This window comes from Cetorhinus maximus, chromosome 6 (assembly GCF_964194155.1).
Source record: "Cetorhinus maximus chromosome 6, sCetMax3.hap1.1, whole genome shotgun sequence".
Taxonomy (NCBI): Eukaryota; Metazoa; Chordata; class Chondrichthyes; order Lamniformes; family Cetorhinidae; genus Cetorhinus; species Cetorhinus maximus.
The window spans coordinates 33830091-33850359 of record NC_135884.1 but is presented as its reverse complement, the minus strand read 5'-3'; the positions used below and the strand labels follow the sequence as shown (position 1 = coordinate 33850359).

The following is a 20269-nucleotide window of genomic DNA, read 5'->3' as shown; positions in this document are numbered from 1 at the left end:
GTGGTTTTCAGCTTACAGAGAAGCTGTGGGAGCTGTTAGCAGGCTCCAGGTTGTTCGGGCTCAGAAGTAGTCCTGGAGAGCTTGAGAAGGTGTCAGAAAGTCACTGGCTTTGTGCTGGAGGCAGTTAGGGCTCAGGGAAGCCCTTGAAGCCATTTATACTTGGTGTAGCTAGAAGATTGGAGTTCAAAGAAACGCAGGGGCCATGCCAGCTCAGTGAAGTTAGTGCTCTGCGCAAGAATTGGAAGCATGCCGGTAATTAGAGGTGGGAGAGCAGCTTTGTGAATCCCGTGGAATCCCGTGTTTCAGGAGCAGATACTGAACTATTGGGAGGTGAGCAATCATTAAGGCAGTCCAAGTTGGAGTGGCTTTTGAGGGAATTCAGAGGCTAGATCTTCTAAAGTGAGGAGTTAAAATCCCTTGTGAAGGAGACAGAGTTCTAACCAAATTTAGCAACTCACCATGGTCACTAACATCTGGATGGTTTGATGAGAAATCCATGGGATTTGCCTTGGTCACATCTGCCATTTAAAGTCCAGTGTGGTGTGTTGGACCATAGTTTTCCTGTTAGTTCATACCTCATGTTAATTCTGAATGTTAGAGTATAAGATACATATTGTAGATTGTTTTATTTTACTCAAAGTTTATTTTGTTTGTTTAAAACCATGGGATCTTGTAGCTTTATTCTCTTAATAAGTACCTGGGATTTTAAACTTCGTCCACTTTAAACAACAAGCTACTGGTCCCTAACCGGATCATAATAATCATCTTTATCAGCAATCACATCGTCATCGGCCATATCATTCCACAAACGATCACATTCTGTGCCATCAAGTTCATTTGATATCCCACGTTTCTTGAATGATTTGGCAATAATCTCATTCTGGTTTCATCTCAGGCCTCTACAACCCATTCATACAGGATTGCTAACATCGGAGCCTGTGTGCTGCCTCCCTTGTTGAATGTCATCAAGGGGAGGTCATGCCTGACAAATCTGTTAGAATTCTTTGAGGAGGTAACGAGTAGGTTAGACAAAGGAGAGCCAAAGGATGTTACCTACTTGGACTTCCAGAAGGCCTTTGACAAGGTGCCGCACAGGAGGCTGCTCAGTAAGATAAGAGCCCATGAAGTTAGAGGCAAGGTACTAGCATGGATAGAAGATTGGCTGTCTGGCAGGAGGCAGAGAGTGGGGATAAGGGGGTCCTTCTCAGGATGGCGGCCAGTGACTAGTGGAGTTCCGCAGGGGTCAGTGTTGGAACCACAACTTTTCACTTTATACATTAATGATCCAGATGAAGGAATTGAGGGCATCCTGGCTAAGTTTGCAGATGATACAAAGATAGGTGGAGGGACAGGTAGTATTGAGGAGGCGGGGAGGCTGCAGAAGGATTTGGACAGGTTAGGAGAATGGGCAAAGAAGTGGCAGATGGAATACAACGTGGAGAAGTGTGAAGTCATGCACTTTGGGAGGAAGAATAGAGGCATAGACTATTTTCTAAATGGGGAGAGAATTCAGAAATCTGGAGTGCAAAGGGACTTGGGAGACCTAGTCCAGGATTCTCTTAAGGTTAACTTGCAGGTTGAGTCGGTAGCTAGGAAGGCAAATGCGATGTTGGTATTTATTTTGAGAGGACTAGAATATAAAAGCAGGGATGTGCTGCTGAGGCTTTATAAGGCTCTGGTCAGACCACATTTAGAATATTGTGAGCAATTTTGGGCCCCGTATCTCAGGAAGGATGTGCTGGCCCTGGAGAGGGTCCAGAGGAGGTTCACGAGAATGATCCCAGGAATGAAAGGCTTAACATATGAGGAACGTTTGAGGACTCTGGGTCTATACTCGATGGAGTTTAGAAGGATGAGGGGGGATCTGATTGAAACTTACAGAATACTGAAAGGGCTGGATAGAGCGGTCATGGGGAAGATGTTTCCATTAGTAGGAGAGACTAGGACCCGAGGGCACAGCCTCAGAGTAAAGGGAAGACCTTTTAGAACAGAGATGAGGAGAAACTTCTTTAGCCAGAGAGTGGTGAATCTATGGAATTCATTGTCACAGAGGGCTGCGGAGGCCAGGTCATTGAGTGTATTTAAGACCGAGACAGATAGGTTCTTGATTGGTAAGGGGATCAAAGGTTTCGGGGAGAAGGCAGGAGAATGAGGTTGAGAAACTTATCAGCCATGATTGAATGGCGGAGCAGACTCGATGGGCCAAATGGCTTAATTTCTGCTCCTATGTCTTATGGTCTTATGGTCTTCTCTCCTCCTCCAATCATCCAGTCATTCCACTTTTTTTCTCATGCTATCCTTGAAGGGCTTGTTTAGAGAGACTCCAATGGTTGAATAAGGCTGGTTAGACCACCAGAAATCACTGCAGCATCACTGTTTTGTGATCTAACTTTAGCAACAATATTATCAACAAGATGTGATCTGAACATGTCCCAGATAAAAATACTTTTTTCTTTATGTAATCCTCCTAGTCAGAAACTCCAAACTTCCCTCAACCATATTTTCAAGCCACCTTCACCCATCCATATTTTATTGTAAACATGAATGACTACTCCTTTTAGGAATTGCTGTTTTGGGGGTGGGGGGTGGGTTTCTCTTGAATATCACCATTGGCTTAAGCTGTGTCCCATTGAACAAACACAAAAGTACAACTGTGAATCTACTCTTTTCATAGCCAGTTGTCCTCACTAACACAGGTTTCTCTCTAACTTTGCTCATCGTTTGACTGGCTGGCATGTCAATATTCATGGGAATCTCATCCATGTTCCCAATACAGGCCAATCTGTATCCATTCTTTTGTTGATGTTTGATTATAAACTGCTGAAATCCGATAAGTCTGTCGTCATGCTCTGCTGGGATACGGTGTGAAATCTTGGACTACTGTTGCAAGACAAGATTGTTTCTCTTCATAAACTTCATAAACTACAATATCCAAGGCTAGCTTTGAAATCTACAATGCCCAATTTTCTTGCTTGTTTCAAGGCAAAGATTTGGATAGATCCTCAAGAAACTGAGATTCCATTCTGGCGATTTTCATTGATGTATTTTGCAACTTCATCTTCCAACTTTCACCACATGCAAGGCTTTCCTCCATTTGCACATTTATTCTTAGGCATCTGCATAAGCTTGATACCTTTAATTCTCTAGCTGCTGCACAATTATTTGTCTTCTCTGCAATCTCATGACTTTAAGTTTGAACTTGGCTGTGTATCTACCATTCCTTCTTGATACCTTGTTGCCATATTAGAGGGCAGGATTGGCAGGAACACAGTGCACACCAGTGAGGTGGTAGCCTTGACATCACCTATTGACATGAGCAGGCATGAGGACCTTCGATGGTGTGCTATTCTATGATTCTATAAAGTAGGTTTGCACCAGGGTGAGTTTGAATTCAGCGGTGAGTAGGCGGTAAGTAAAAAGAGTTTGGATTTTTTGGCTAAAAGTCAGGGGTTGATTTATACACGACGTAAATGGAAAATTAATGATTTTTTGGCCAGAAGTCGACTTTTACACAAGATCGACTATTACTCAAATATATAAAGTATGTGCCATTTTAGATAATATTCACTGTTTATTTATCTGTTCTATCCTTAACGTATTGGATTCAAAGAAGGAAATTTTGTCCACTATAAGGTCTTTAAACATTCATACAACCTTTGATTTTGTAATAAGTTTGCATAAATTAATAATTTCTTTTCCACCTTCATTTCACCCAGGGCAAGACATGATATCAATTATCACGAATTTATGTTCCTGCTGACAGGGGGAGTAGGACTCCATAACAAATTACAAAACCCTGATCCATCCTGGTTCCAAGACAAGAGCTGGGATGAAATCTGTCGTGCAAGTGATTTACCAAGCTTACAAGGGCTGAGGTAATAGTTCATTTTTGCCAGTCTGGTCACTGTTACAGGGTAGTTGTGGTTCTGTCTCAATGGTCTTAAAGGATCATATTATAATCAGGATAAAAGTACCAGGGAATAATTACACAACAGGAAACTCAGAAAAGAAATCAAAACTGGAATAATTTATCATGTAAATCAGCGTTCTCAGATTCCCCCTCCAGTGTTAAAAAAATAACTTAACACAAGTTTTTTTTCTGTATAAAAGTTATAAAATTAAACATATATATTTATTATTAATTTTTGTTTTACTTACAACTTGACTGTTGTCACCCAGTCTTTTCCCTTTTAGTGCTGAGATTTGCCCTTTTCTTTGCACTATGAATGACATTTCAATAATGTTCTTTCCAATTTGAAAATTCTTCATATCTTATGAAGGCATTTTTTACTAAATTGCATATCCTGTATAAATATGGTACTGGACATAATTCAATTCCCAATGGTACAGCATACAGCAAAACAATAGCAACTTTTCCATTTGTTACAATTATAAGATTTATAACATTATTATATTTTGGGATTATGTCTTTCATTTAGGACAAATTGAAGGGAGCATGTGACCTGTGCTGAATTCTGCCTGACAACAGACAGGTTGCTAGGACTGTTAAAGATTAAAGGAAGGCCTGGGTTGTTTTAGACCTGAACATTTACTTTGTCTTCCTCTTTTGCCTCTAGACTGGGGAAAACTTCTAAGCCTAGATTGTTTTACTGGGAAAAGATGCGAGTTGTTTACATTTGGAGACAATGACAACAGCCTGTTTGCTAACAGTGGATATACTGAGTCTCCAAAGTCCCAGAAAAGTATTGACAATATTGGGTTGCAAATTGTTGTGCTTTAAACTGTCCATTTACTTCCAAGATATAAGAGATATTGGGTCTCAAGGATAGCTAATTGGTCCTTCTATGTAGATACAAAGCCCATGTGATTCATATTGCCCTGGAGATTGTCTTTGAGAGGGGAATGGTTTCTAAAATAGCCCTGAAAACTCTCAGACAAGGTTAGTCTGCCAGGATCCAGGGGAGAGAGAGAGCAACTAGAAGCCAAAAGTCTCAATGGTTCACTGTGGGTGGGAGCTCATGCTCTAATTGAAAGACCAAATTCATGACTATTTGAGGCAAAGCTGGAAAACTGGCAATCTCCAGGGGAAGAAAACTCACTGTGAAGGACATTTCTGAGGTAACAAGTTACCAGACTGAGAAAGGAAAAGCATAGAAGTAAATCCTGGGAAGCTAAGAATCACTTTGGACCGATTCTGGGAGAATTGAATGCCTGCTGCAAGGACAGTGTACAATATACCTATGAAGTGTGTTTTTTTTGCTAATGTTTAAAGTTATGTTCTGTAGTTTAAAGTATAATTTGCCTACAAAGATGGTGTTTAGTCAATTGTGCTTTTAGTCTTTTGTTACAGTAAAAAGTCTTAAGATGTGAAATCTTGTTATGTCATCCTTTCAGCTATTAAGTAGAAGTTCGAATTTTGTTTTAAAATGTACTGGTCTTTATGGAGATTGTAACGCTCTCTCATAATTCACTAATGAAATTACAAAATTTAATATGCAATACAATATCTGCATTAATGAGTTAGTTTAATGCAATTAAGTCACATAGTAATTGTAACAAGACCTGTCTTGATTAGTGATTTTTTCACTCAGATTGATGTTGATTCTGATTGTTCTATTATAATGTCAGTCTTTCTCATTTTTGGCTGATGCATTGAAACCTTAAGATCTGTGGACTCCCCATTAAGAATCCATGATCTAACCATGAAAATAAATTACATTTAAAAACTTCGTCAAATTAGTTGATTTCCTATGGTGTTGTTCATGGACAATAGTAACATCTGTGTTTTTTCTCTTCCTGTAACTGAATCAGTATTTGTCTCCTTCCTCATTCTTTCTTTCTTCCTCCCTTTAATTTTCCTTGTCTTCCGCATGTTCAGCTTCCATATTTTGTATGGCTTTTACACACTTTCTTATTGTCCTCTTTGTTTCTGAAATGATGGCAAGTGTAAAGTGCTGCACATAGGACGGAAAAATAAGCAACAATGTTCCTTCATCAGTGGTGTTGGAATTGTAGTATTATCGTGTTCAGGGTCGAAAGGGTTGATGTGTGGGACTGGAGAAACAGTACCATCCACATGATGATGTAAGAGACACATGACAGAATTGAGAGGGAGAATGCTCATTGCTTAGACTGAGTAACACCTAGTCAAGTATATTTGTATATAATTATATTTATCCAATAAACCTGTCATAGTTCTGTTAGGAATCCATATCTCCAAGAATCATGTGCTTTTTTTTAAATTGGAAGGACATTGGAATATCAGGACGCTTTCTTGAGAGCTGACCTGGGTTTTTTTTAAAGGGTTATAAGTTTATTGTGGACTGTGAACAGGCTGTTTTTCCCTAATAAATCACATGATTTCAGCTAAATGACCAGCAAGACACCTGGGGAGATAAGAGCTATGTGTTTACTTGAACTGTAATTGCTGGAGAAAAAAATCACTGCTTTCAGATGCTGGAAAACCCTATCATTTACTGGAAACCACCTCACTGTGAGAGGGGTTTCTGTTTTGGAACTTGTGTTTTAAATTCAGAGTGTGGTTTGGGAGCAAACTGAGAAGGAAGGTTGCTTAGCTTTCTCTTCCCTGTCTTGCTTGGAGTTCAGTTTGTGTGTCTGCCTTCAACCATAAAATCCTCATCTGTGTGGCTCATTGGTATTTGGAAGCCTGAGAAACTGTGGCTAGAGAGCATTTCCAAGGACAGTGATTCACCAAAGCTCCTTTGGAAAGAATTTCCAGATTACTAATGTGACCAGTGAGTCATCTTTGCATGCCAGGCCACCATATCAACAGCATCAAAATCCTTCGAACTTTATCCTTTTCATAAAGTGTTCCCACTGGAAACAGGTGCTTTTCCCTATGCCAACCTCTGCAGAGACCATACTTGTTTTGTCCTGTGTGTGTGTGTGTGTGTGTATTGGGATTTAAAGGGGTATATAGTTACACTTCTGGATTGCAAATTGTATGTTAACCAGTTTTTGCAACTTGCTTTTCAAAAAGAAGTTTTGTTTCATCATAAATCAATAATTTTAAGTTTATTGGAAGAAGCCTCATTAAAGCCACTTTTATTGTGGCTTTAACAATAGCAAAAGTAAACATTTAGCCATTTTGATGAGCGAATTAAACATTTACACTTATGGTGTGACCTGTTGAGAGGTGGGGCCAGAGAAACTGCACACTTCTCCCATCCCGGTCATAACAGTTCAGACATACCTTTGTCTCAGCAATCGTTCCTTAGCCAGTCACAACCAACATGCGACATGGTGGCAGCTCTGCAGGACCCCAAAATCTCTGAAAATCAACTTTAAAAGAAGTTCACAAGTCACCTGAAAAAAGGTACCAAAACTGAAGACTTCCGTAAGACAGTTAAAATTCTCCCACAAAGCTCCACAGAAGATATGGAGGCAGAGAGGAGCAGAAAAATCAACTGTTTAGCTTAGTAAGGGCTGCACCATAGCACATGGTAGTCCGTGAAAAATCCTGATCCAGCAGCAGAGTCAGAGAACCTAGCGATGATTAAGGAAGGGTGAGCAACCCTTGCAAAAGGGTCAAAATGTTCAATTTAATGGCACAATAAACAGGCAGCATGGGAAATTCCATTTTTAGTGAGCACCGATTTTGATACGCGCCGCAGTCCAGGTTAGAAGTCAGCACCATTACACACAGTGGCCGTGAGTCAGTAATCAGGGGGGAAAAAATTGGCCGTTTAAACACGATTCTGCAGAAGGAGGAAATCAGTGAACAGAGCTCTGAAAAAGAGTCATACAGACTCAAAACATTAACTCTGTTTTTCTCGCCACAGATGCTGTTAGACCTACTGAGTTTTTCCAGCATTTTCTGTTTTTGTACTGATCTTTCAAGTCTGACAAGAACACAATCAGGGAAAGTTGTGAAACCTCCAGACAGATTGAATGTATGAAGTCAGAGACTTGTGGGGAGATGGGGTAGTATATAAATAAAAATGTAAAATATAGGGGGCAATGGAGTATTAAGGTGTTCAGGGTTGAAAGGGTTAATGTGTGGCACTGGAGAAACAGTACTGCCCACACGATGTAAGAGACACATGATGAAGAGTCAAGAGGGGGAATGCTCATGACTTAGATTGAGTAACACCTAGTCAAGTATATCTGTATATAGTTATGTTTATCCAATAAACCTGTTATAGTCAGACATACCTGTGTCTCAGCAATCTTTCCATTGCCAGTCATAACCAACATACAACAGGAATAACTCAGGATGAAGTGGAAATGGAACTTAAGTATTAGTAGACTTGATGATAGGAATATCTAACCAATGCAGAGCTGTAATCAACAAAACCAACAAAATGTTAAACAAAGCCCAGCAACTACAAGCCAGTCAGTTTAACCTCATTGGTGGGGAAGCTTCTAAAAACAATAATTAGTAGTTATTTGGGAGAATGTGAGTTAATTAAGGAAAGTCAGCATGGATTTATTAAGGGCAAATCATGTTTAACTAACCTGCTAGAGGTTTTTGATGAGATAACAGAGAGTTGATGAGAGAATGCTGTTTATGTGGTGTACATGAACTTCAAAAAGGCATTCGATAAAGTGCCGCACAACAAACTTGTGGGCAAAGTTATAACTCATGGGACAACAGTGAATGGATACGAAACTGGCTGAGTGACATGAAGCAGATTTGTAATTAATAGATGTTTTTCGGACTGGAACAAGGTTTGTAGTGGAGTTCCCCAGGGGTCAGAGTTAGGATACTTGCACTTCCTGATATATATTAATGACCTAAACCTTAGTGTACAGGGCACAATTTAAAAATTTACATATGATATCAAACTTGGAAGCATGGTGAACAGTGAAGAGGACAGTGTGGAACTTTAAAAAGGCAAAGGCAGGTTGATGGAATGGGCGGACAAGTGACAGATTAAATTTAATGCTAAGAAGTGTGAAGTGATTCATTTTGGTAGGAAGAACGTGGAGAGAAAATAAAATAAAGGGTGCAATTCTAAAGGGGGTACAGGTGTAGAGGGACCTGAGTATATGTGCATAAGTTATTGAATGTCGCAGGACAGGTTGAGAGCGTGGTTAATAAAGCGTACAGCATCCTCAGCTTTATTAATAGGGGTATAGTAGTACAAGAGGAAGGAACTTTTGTTAAACTTATATAGAGCCTGGTTTGGCCTCAACTGGAATATTGTGTACAGTTCTGGGTGCCAGACTTTAGGAAAGATGTGAAGGCATTAGAGAGAGCACAGAAAAGATTCATGAAAATGGTTCCAGGGGTGAGGAATTGCAGTTACACTGATGGATTGGAAAAGTTGGGACTGTTTTCCTTGGAGAAGAGAAGTTTGAGAAGAGATTTAATGGGGGTATACAAAATCATGATGAGTCTGGACAGAGTAGATAGGGAAAATTATTCCCATTGGTGGAAGGATTGAGAACAAGATGGCACAGATTAAAAGTAAACAGCAAAAAAGCAATGGAGACACAAGGAAAAGCATTTTCACGCAGCAAGTGGTTGGGATCTAGAATGCACTACCTGCAAGTATGGTGGAGTCAGGTTCAAATGAGGCATTTACAAGGAAATTGGATTATTCTTTGAAAAGGAAAAATGTCTAGGGTTACGGGGAGAAGTCCGAGGAGTGGCACAAGGTAAATTGCTCCTTCAGAGAGCAAGAACAGAAACGACAGGCCGAATGGTTTCTTTCTATGATGTAACCATTCTGTGATTTTGTGATAGAAAATGCTGGAAATACTGAGCAGATCAGGCAGCATCTGTGGATAGAGCAACAGAGTTAACATTTTGGGGCAATGGATCTATCGTCAATTCTGATTGCTGAGTCACCTACTGAGTATTCTTCACACTTTATGTTTGTATTTCAGATTTCCAAGATATTTTGCTTTTATATTAGCAACAAAATGTTAAACTACATTGTCAAAACACTTGATTCAAAGCCTTTGTAGTCTGATGAAACACTGTACAGTTTGATTATGATTTATATTCAACTGTTTTTTCCATGTAGTCCAATTTTGGTCCTATATAGAAAATAGAACCCTAAAAATGTTGTAAATGTGTATCTTAGCTTACTCAATTCACCATTTTAAAATATTCATACTGTAGGATTTGTCCTTTATAAACTGTAGCGTTGCTTCCTAGCAACGAATAACATTTTGCTTTGACTTGTCAGGTACAAAAAGTTGTAATGACTGTCTAAGTCAAGGCTTAGCAACCAGGTACAACACAAAATACCGGGAAAATCTTATTTATTTTTGACTCCTCTTCAATCTACAGTTACTTTCATGGTGCTTGGAGGGGTGTATAATGTGTTTGCAACAATGTTTGCTCTGTGCTGTCACACATGCTTCCAGTAAGCTTTTGTGATGTTGAAGCTGAGAGCACTAGAGAGATTTTGGTGATCTTTAGTATGATATCCATCAATTTCTAGTTTTCACTACCTATAAATCATACTTTTCTGTACTTTCTTGCAGCCATAGCAGCATGACCTTCACGCGGAGTAGTCCAGACACTACTACTTTTTCCTTTTTCTTGGTTGTCATGCCACCTTAAACGTGCTAAACACTCATTAAATGCAGGCTCACCATTGGATGATAAGGATAATGGTAACATGCACTAATTAATACCTAAATAAAGAGCATGGATTAAAAATGAATGTTGCCTATGACTAATCTTTTTAAAGCACCAGTAAGAACATGAAGTTGACAGGCAGAGAAAATTCCCTTGGTCTGTTCATTTCCATTAAAAAATTTAACTTGCCTAATATCTACATTTGCCATTAAAATAAAATTGTGTAACTTAATATTTTGAACTTGTCAAACTTTTGACTAAAATATTCTGCATATTTGCACATTTTTACTTCATTGTAGAACAGATGTTAAGAGTTATGGGGGTTCATTAGGTTGGGTTTTGATTTCATAAGACTGTTAAGTTCAAATAAAGCAAAAACCAACAGCTTTGCAAAGTTCTATTCTTGTTTCATGTGAGTGGATAGAAAACAATAGCATTTTAAAAGTAGCAAAATGGAAAACTGAAACTAACAATTTCCCCTTTTTTTCAATTAGGGATCATTTCTCTAAGTATAGTGGAGAATGGCACAAGATCTATGAAAGTAAAGACCCACATGTTGTTCCTTTACCAAATCCATGGGATCACAAAATCAATGAACTTCAGAAGATGATTGTCCTGCGGGCACTTAGACCGGATAAGGTAAAAAAAAGAGACAAATACACATTTTCCAGTAATAGAATGCACTCAGAAGGCTTTGATATGACTTGAACAAACTCGAGTAAGCAAGCAAAACATTCATTCTTTAAAAACTTTATTCTTGCTGTGTTCCACTGTCCTATACTTTGCAACCTGAACTATCATTTATAGCATCTGCACTCGTCAAAACATCTCAAAATAATTAATTACTTTGAGGTGCAATGAATAGTGGCATTCATTTTGCACCAGAATGAATAATTGCATAAACTGTTTCTTTGCAGTACTGGGTGAGGAATTTTGATTGGATACTGCAACATCTTCCTCTATTTAGTGATATGACATCTTGAATACACATTTTCCTATTTTTCTTTGGATGTGGGCTGGCAAATCAGCATTTATTGCTGATTCCGCTGATCAGATTTATTGAATTCAATTTCTCAACTTGCAATGGTGAAATTTGCACACAGGGTGAAATCCAACTTCAGTGGAGATGCAAGTCAGCTGATGGTGAATCGGCTGCCAATTGTTCATGCTGTCTAATTTTTTGTCCATTCATGCCACCAATGCTGATCCATTCCCACCCATTTTGTGCCCCTAGCAAAGTCAAATTTCACTATCATTATTTCTCGGTTGCTAGTTCAGGACCATAATCACCACAGAAAAAGATAAATGACTCTTCAGTTTAACAACTTATCAGAAGGATATTGCCACTGACAATGCAGTATTTGTTCAATGCTTCACTGGAGTTCCAACTTTGATTATAAATCCAGTTGATTAGAAAACTGGGTATCCAGCTTAAACCCCACACTAACTGAGCCAGGCTAACACACTTTTCCTGGAAGGCTATATGGAGAATGTTATATTACATTCAAACAAGATAATTTTAAGCAAGCTGACTGCTTGCAGAAACTCAATGAGATAAATGATCTAAACTACCTAATCTGCAAAATGATTTGCTAAATCTACACTCCTAAATGAACTCTATTCCTGGTAATCTTATTTCCACCTAGCACAAATGTGCGTCCAAAGTAAATGAAAATGGTCGGATTCAGTTTTAGCCTTGTACTTTGAGATGTACACTTTGCTTTTTCTCTGGTTTCCTTCTCCCATCAAATTTATAACACTTTGGCTGTTGTGCAGTCACATATCATTAAGATTTCCGAACACAGAGCCAGAGAATGATACAACACAGAAGGAGGTCACTCAGCCTATCGTGCTTGTGCTGGCTCTTTGAAAGATCTATCCCATTAGTCCAACACCCATGCCCTTTCCCTATAGTCCTGTAAATATTTCCCATCAAGTAATTATATTAGATAAATTCTCTTTTTAAGTTGTCACTCTTCTACATCTCCTAAAATCTGCCTGAATGAGATTGTGAGGCAGGAATAAAGCAGTCCAATATTTCAAATGTCTCGCAGCTACCAGATCTGTAATTACATTCTTTGCAGCCACTGGAAAATGGAGAACTTCTGATTTGTCTGAGCAGCCTGCTCAATTGAATATCTATTCTAATTTCTGTATACTTGAAATTAAGTTTGAAATACTTTTTAAATGCTCAGTTTCTTGCTGTTTTAATATCTTCCTTGTATGTTTTCCTGAATTATTAATGTTTACAATTAACCAGAACCACCTCACAAAATTACAAAACTACATTTCTCTGCTAGTTTCTCTTCAGTTAAAAAATGAAACATTGTTTGCAAGAATTAAGATCAAACAGTACTAATTTGGTGTCTATTTGGAAGAGGGTTGGTGGAATAATGCACTACAGCATTTCATTTTATCCTTTTTGGATTGCCAAGTGCAGACTTATTTGACTTGTGGTGATCAAGTTGTTTTAACTTCATATTGCATAACCTTCTTAATCGAGGAGAAGCAACAGTTATTTTCAATAACCAAATTTTCTAATAAATACTGGAAACTGGGTTTATCTTGCTGTTCTTTTGTTTTCTTTTGTTTATGTAATTACTGAAAAAGCTACACATGTGCATCTGGATATCTGTGGAATAAACTAATTTTAACAATTGAGGGAGTGCGAATAAAATCATGAGGGCATCTTTCTAAAAATATCATTCTGTCTTTCAGATCATCCCAGCTGTGGCAAATTTTGTTGTTGAAAAACTGGGGAAGAGGTTTGTGGAACCGCCTCCATTTGATTTAGCAAAGAGTTATGCAGATTCCAATGCTACAATACCACTTTTGTTTATACTTTCGCCAGGAGCTGATCCAATGGCAAGTGAGTGGGCCTGATCTTTACTGTCTCTCTCACATCAGTCATTTCTAGTAAATTTTAACAGAGAGAAAATTATCCTTCTGCATTTGTTCAGCTTTAAACAATTAGTATATTGCTGTCACATAATGAGAAAAAAAGACCAAATAATGTAGGGAATGAAATTGGTTTCTTAATTCAATCCACATCCAAACAGCTATAAATAAGATATTTCCATTACTTTCACAGGAACTTGTACTACTATATTTTTCTTGTTCCGTCATAACTTTTCAAATCTTGCACCAAAGCCCCAGGCACAAATGCAGAAAAATACTGCAGATGCTGGAAATCTGAAATAAAAGCAGAAAATGCTGGAAATACACAGGTCTGGCAGCATCTGTGGAGAGAGAAGCAGTGTTAATGGGCTGAATGCTATGCTCCCCCACCAGCAGGTTTGAAGGCAGAAGGGCTTGTAAAATTTAGCACGCAGTCTTCTCACAGCCTACCCACCCGCCCCCGTAAAATTTCTTCGGGGGCGGGTGGGGAGGCGTTGGGCAGCCCACCCACCCTTGGGCCTATTGAGACCCTAAAGTAGCCAAATAATGGCCACTTAAGGGCCTTATCCCTCCCCACCATTATTTTACCCACAACAGGGGGAGGCCTATGCCAAGCAAGAAGCTCGACATCTTTAGCTGTGCAGGCTGGTGTTGGGCAAAGGATGGGGGTCCTCCTTTGCAGGCCCCCTGTGCCCATCGGAGGCACTCCGCTCAAGATCACACTTTCCCGTTTACCTTCACCGCCCTCCCACCTCTCCCCAGCCGCCAACCAGGCCTCTCAAACCCAATCCCCCACATCCCTTGCTGGGGCCAGCCAGCCTGACCCCAGCAAAATTGCCCATGCTTAACTTGGTGTTCTGCTGCAGTGATGATCTCCATTGGGTACTGCCTGTAATCCCAACACTGGCCACCGCTCCTGCCTGGCGCTTCTGGGACCATTCTGCTGGCCGTTCAATTGGCTGGCAGCTGTCTAAGGCAGGACTTCCTGTCCCTGAGGGGCAGAAATCGCATCTCTAGCCTATTAACAGCCAATTGGCTGTTAAATGACAGCAGGACAACTGTTCTTCCCGTGCGTGGGCTCCCCAACAACTTTTTAGCCGGGACCACGATGCTCCTGTAAAATCCAGCCTAATATTTCAGGTCTGTGACCATTTATTAAGTCTTTCTGATAAAAGGTCACAGAACTGAACTATTAACTCTGTTTCTGTCTTCGCAGGTGCCCGTAGACATAAATGTCAGTTATATGATGGTTAATTTTTGCAGCTTTAATGAGAACTTTAGATGGGAGGTGGTGGCATAGTGGTAATGTCACTGGACTAGTAATCCAGGGGCCCAAGCTAATGTTCTGGGGACATGGGTTCAAATCCCAATATGGAATTTAAATTCAATTAATTAATAAATCAAGAATTAAAAGTTGTCCATGAAACCATTGTTAACTGTTGTAAAAGCCCATCTAGTTCACCTGAGGGAAATCTGCCAACGTTACCTGATCTGGCCTACATGTGACTCCAGACACACACAAACAACCTAGCAAGCCACTCGGTTGTACCAAACTGCTACAAAGTCAAAAAGGAATGAAATCAGACAGATCACCCAGCATTGACTTGGGCACTGGAAACAACAACAAATGCTCTTTCCTTTTTAAGTAGTATATGTTCAGATGCATGAAAAATCCACTTTTGTGCAAAGAATTACAATTTTTTTCATTAATTTTTAAGGGCAAGGAGGTTATGTTGACTTGTATAAGACCTAGTTAAATCTCTGGAGTACTGCCTACAGTTCTGGGCATCGTATTTTAGGAAGGATGTGAAGGCATTGGAGAGAGTTCAGAAAAGATTTATGAGAATGATTCCAGGGATGAGAAACTTCATTTATGAAGCTAGATTGGAGCAGTTGGGACTCTTTTCCTTGGAGAAAGGAAGGCTGTGTGGAAATTTGACAAAAGTATTCACAGTCATGAGGGGCCTGAACTGGGTAGATAGGGAGAAACTGTTCCCTTTTCTCACCCGGGCTTCCAAACCAGGCCTCTTGAGAAATATGGACTGTATCTGCTCCTGGAGTCCTCCCTCGTAGTGTAGGAACATCTGGGGAAACCAAGCCACGTCCCCTTTTTACAGCACTAGCTGCTCTGTACTGGTAAGTTTAAATACCCCAAAGCCCACTTTGACAAGCTACAGAGAGAAAATAAGTGTGTAAGGTATGTGGGTGATGTGTCGTAGGGGTAGTCGGGGGCGGGTGAGGTCAGGGGTAGCCTGGTGACCGTGAAGGTAATTGGGGTGGGGGTGTAATCAGGTGGTCAGGGGGGTTGTTAGGTGTGGAGAATGTAGTCAAGGGGCCAGGTAGTCAGGAGGGTCCAGTGGAGAGTCGTGGGGTTGGCGGTATAGTGACCCAGAAGTTAGAACTGATTTTAATTCCTCTAACTTTTCATGGGTAACTATTCTGGTAAGTATGTTGGAACCATCAGGGGTCTCCGACTCTAACCTGGAATTTCAGAGGGTTCCAGATGCAGGAAATTGCTCAACTGAAGTTGAAACTACTTGCGTTGGGACTTCTGAGGGGTCTCCCAGCTCATTCTCTAGGGTACCTCCGGAATATGACCACCCAGAGACTGGAAGACCTGCACCTTTATTAATAGAGGAATGAAATGCAAAAACAAGGAAGTCACAAAAAACCTTTTTGAAACAATGGTTAGGTCTCAGCTCAATTATTGTGTTCAATTCTGGGCACCACACTTATGTCAGGCCTAGAGGGTTCAGAAGAGATTTACCAGAATGGTACTAGAAATAAGAGATGTCAATTATGTGGAAAGGTTGGAGAGGAGATTTAATAGAGGTGTTCAAAATCATGAGGAGTTTTGACAGAACAAATAAGAAGAAATTGTTGCAAGTGGCAGAAGGATCAGAACCTAAAGGACATAGATTTAAGGTGATTGGCAAAAGATCCAGAGGTGACATAAAGGAAATGTTTTTCACACCATGATTTGTTGTGATCTGGTATGCACTGCCTGAAAGAGTGTTATAAGTAGATTCAATGGTAACATTCAAAAAGGAATTGGATAAATATATGAAGGGAAAATGGTTACAGGAATATGGGGAGAAAGCAGGGAACTGTTCTATCAAAGAGCTGGAAAAAGCATATTGCCCAAAGGTGCAGAGGCTCAAAGGGTCTCCCTCGCTGAATTCTTTGATTCCATGGCTGGATTTTATGTTGAGGGCAGTGGTCCCATCCCCATGAATAACATCCAGGTGGACTCACCCCACAGCCACTTAACAATGTTAATTGGCTTGAGGTGGGACTTTCACCCCTCAGCAACAGGAAGACCCAACTCTGAGTACTGCTGGCCAATCAGAGGCTGGCAGCTCTCTGGTATCAGCAGTGCCACTGGGTGGCAGCTCCTGCTGGCACTGGAATGAGGCCTGTAGGGACATGCTCTGCTGGAGCCGGGACCAGAGGTAACTCTGGGGGTCTCCCCAGGCAAGTCTGGCAGGCCCCTGTGAGGGGGATGAGGGCGTGAGGTGCCACAATATACAAGCCAGGAGGAGGGGAACCTGTGTGGGTGGTGGTTGAAATCCTTTTAGGGAACCCACTGATGGGCCCAGGGGCCCCTCAAGGAGGCACCACCCCTTTGCCCTCCACCAGCCTGTTCAGTGAAAGCTGTCATCGTTGCTTAAATCCCAGCGGTGCTGGGATGAAACCCTTAAATGGCCAATGACACATGGGCAGGCAGGTTGCCCAACGGCTACCCTCTGCTGGTAAAATAGTGGCAGGGGTGGGGATGAGCAGGTAGGCAGCAGGCACAGCACACATGGCATCTTACGGCTATCCCCGCCTACCAACCCATCAACAGAAGGGCTGTAAAATCAAGCTGCGTAGGTCTATATCTGAGAGTATTGGGAAGTTGTTTGGAAAGGAGGCATCATAATGCATTTCCAGTAGGTGTCATGAGTTAGTGATCAGGATGGGTGTTTCAAATGATATTTTCCTCTCCTTAACCGTGAAACACTGAAGCAGTATACCTTGGCTGAACTTAGATAACAGAACAAATATGGAACTGAATCTGGTAGCTTCTTAGTTTCAGATTATGAGAGCATAGCTTTTTTATGTATGTAGCTTTCAAAAGGAATGCACTTATCTAATTAAATGTATATTTAGTGTTCCTTTTCCCAATTGCAGCAGGATTTTATTGTATGCTAGCCCCATTTTGTAATATATTTGTCTTTTCCAGTGCACAAGTTAGAATGTAGGCTAAGCTCATATCTTTGCATTTGAAAAAATTATGGAACCAAAACCTAAGCTCTGCCACTTCTATCTAAATCTTTGTAGGTTTATTGAAGTTAACAAGTGCTAAGAATATGGATGGAGGTCAGTTCCAGTCCATATCACTTGGTCAGGGACAAGGTCCAATTGCTGCCAAAATGGTTAAAGAAGGTATGCTTGTCGGAACTTGGGTGTGTCTGCAGAATTGCCACCTTGCTGTGTCCTGGATGCCAACACTGGAAAAGATTTGTGAAGAATTCAGCAGTGAGACCTGCCACCCAGACTTTAGGCTCTGGCTCACTAGTTACCCATCTCCTAAGGTATTGAAGAAGATGCGACCAAGTGATCCATAATATTAAATACATTGCAGATAAATACAATTTTATTTTCTATATTTCTACTATATTCAAAATCAATAATTATCAAAATATTATCATTCAAAAATTAAAGCAATTCTACAAGGGCAAATATGGCAAGCGGATAGCATGTTTAAACTATAATAAAGTTGGTGCAGGAACATTCAATTCTGAAATCTCTTGTTATACAACAAACAATGATCAGCCAAGTGACTGTAAGAACAGGGTCTGTTTGGATGTAAAATGAGTTTTAACAATTATAATCTAATTTAACATAATAACATCATTGGTATTTGTTTTGTTAAGGCTTGGGTTAATAAAATATTAAGTGTAGTCTCCCAGATATCAGCATTTTATTCAGTAGTTTAATTTAAGAGTACAGCCAATGTATAGTTTGAAATGTTGTTGGAGGTTGCGTGTTCTTACTTATAATTTATTCCTCCAGATAATATGTTTCATGGCATTGAATGTCAGACATTCACAGATTTATTAAGCATATAATAATTATTATTGACCATAGCTAAACATACACTTATTGACAACACATATGACAAGATCTTGCAAGTTTTAGTTGGGAAATTCATGGCATGTTACAGTTCTGTGCTCAGTGTACTTCCCAGATCTATTTCCCCTTGTCAGGCGGGCGCGGCAGGTGGGGCCCAGGAGCAGCCGCGCAATGGTCCGCCGCCCGCGATTTGGCCAATTAACGGCTAACCAACGTGAAACATGCGCTGATAACCTCAGTGCTGCTGGGTTTGGGGCAGAAGGAGCACGAGTGCTGAAGTGTGCACATGCACGGGGGTGCGCTCAGCGAAAGCTCCCTGAAGGCACAGAGCTGCCTCAGGGAGCTGAAGATTTTTAAGCTAACAAATAAAGATTTTAAAAATAAGGAAAACATGTCCCCACATGTGACTCTGTCACATGAACAGGGACATGTGAAAAATTAGTTTAAAAAAAATTTTTTTCTTTTTTTCAGTCACTGTTTGAAACCTCACCCCGCCCATGGATTAGGTTTCGCAAAAAATGCAAAGGCCACCTGGCCTATTCGCCTGCGGCCAACTGTAAGGTTGGATGGGCAGTGGAAAATTCAATTTTATTAATTGATTAATGGACTTAATAGCCCTCTTAATTGTTTGCGGACGCACTGCCGACTCTTGTGCTCACCTGCTGACCGAAATATCGTGCGAGTGCGCAATGACGTTGGGACGCTCGCCCAACATCATCGCGCATTATTTCACGCTCATGCATCTCGGGCGCGCACCTGCACGCTGAGCTGAAAATCCTGCCCATAGGCTTTTTTAGGCAGGTGTCTTTTCAAAGACTTCCAACAAAGGAAATGTTTCTCCCTGTTCTGTGCCTGTACAATAACTTTAATTTTAACAAGTTATTTTCCCATAGACTGGTGAAATTGCCAACTTTGTTATCTTACACCATTCCATGCCAATCTCTTACTTTAGAAAAGGATGATGTAAGTCCTTTCTGCAGAACTTGTAATCAACTAATTACTGGAATGTCTTTTAATTAGGTTTATTGTCTAACTCAAACATATCATTAAGGTCAGACTTATTGCCTCATCGCTGCATTTAAATTGAACAGGCAAAAGCTAAAGCATGACAATATAAGGAAAATCAATAGCAAATCCAATCAGTTTCGTTAAAGCGGCCTGACCTTTCCTTTACAGTGGCATAGAGTATCTGGCAAATGAGCTAGACAAGTTACAGTGGCAGAAAATATATTCTGTGCTGAAACTTTAAGTTTTGTTATTGTAGCGAAAGTTTGAAAAATTATAAACATCGAAGGTCTCACCATAGCAACCAATGGGGGTTTTGGTGAGCTATATGCAAGAAGCAAAAAAGTAACGAAGGCCAATTTTAAATATAATACTTAAAAATAAAACTATAGATATGATAGTTGCATTTTTTGTAATTTTGCAATTTACTTATATTAAAGGTATGTACTCTTTTTCTAATATGTATTTTACATTAAACATTAACATCAGTATTTAAAAATAAACAGTTTACAAACTGGGGATTTCCATTTTGCATAGTACACGAGAAACATGTGACATTTTATTCTGCCATTTTTCTTTTGTTACAGTTTCCTGTGACCATATTGCAGAATGGTGTGAAGATGACTAACGAACCTCCCACTGGTCTCCGATTAAACCTACTCCAATCCTACCTCGCTGACCCTATCTCTGACCCCACTTTTTTCAATAGCTGTGTTGGAAAGGAAATGG

General features: G+C 40.1%; 1 protein-coding gene across 1 annotated transcript in view; it reads left to right on the top strand.

Annotated features, from left to right (window-relative positions):
- Positions 1-20269, top strand: part of dnah12 (dynein, axonemal, heavy chain 12) — a 349430-nt gene that overhangs the window by 308207 nt on the left and 20954 nt on the right. Inside the window, exons 60-64 of the mRNA XM_078543543.1 lie at positions 3717-3875; positions 11014-11158; positions 13238-13388; positions 17741-17994; positions 20128-20268. Coding sequence (XP_078399669.1) covers positions 3717-3875; positions 11014-11158; positions 13238-13388; positions 17741-17994; positions 20128-20268 — 850 coding nt within the window. The remainder of the gene's footprint in view (positions 1-3716; positions 3876-11013; positions 11159-13237; positions 13389-17740; positions 17995-20127; position 20269) is intronic.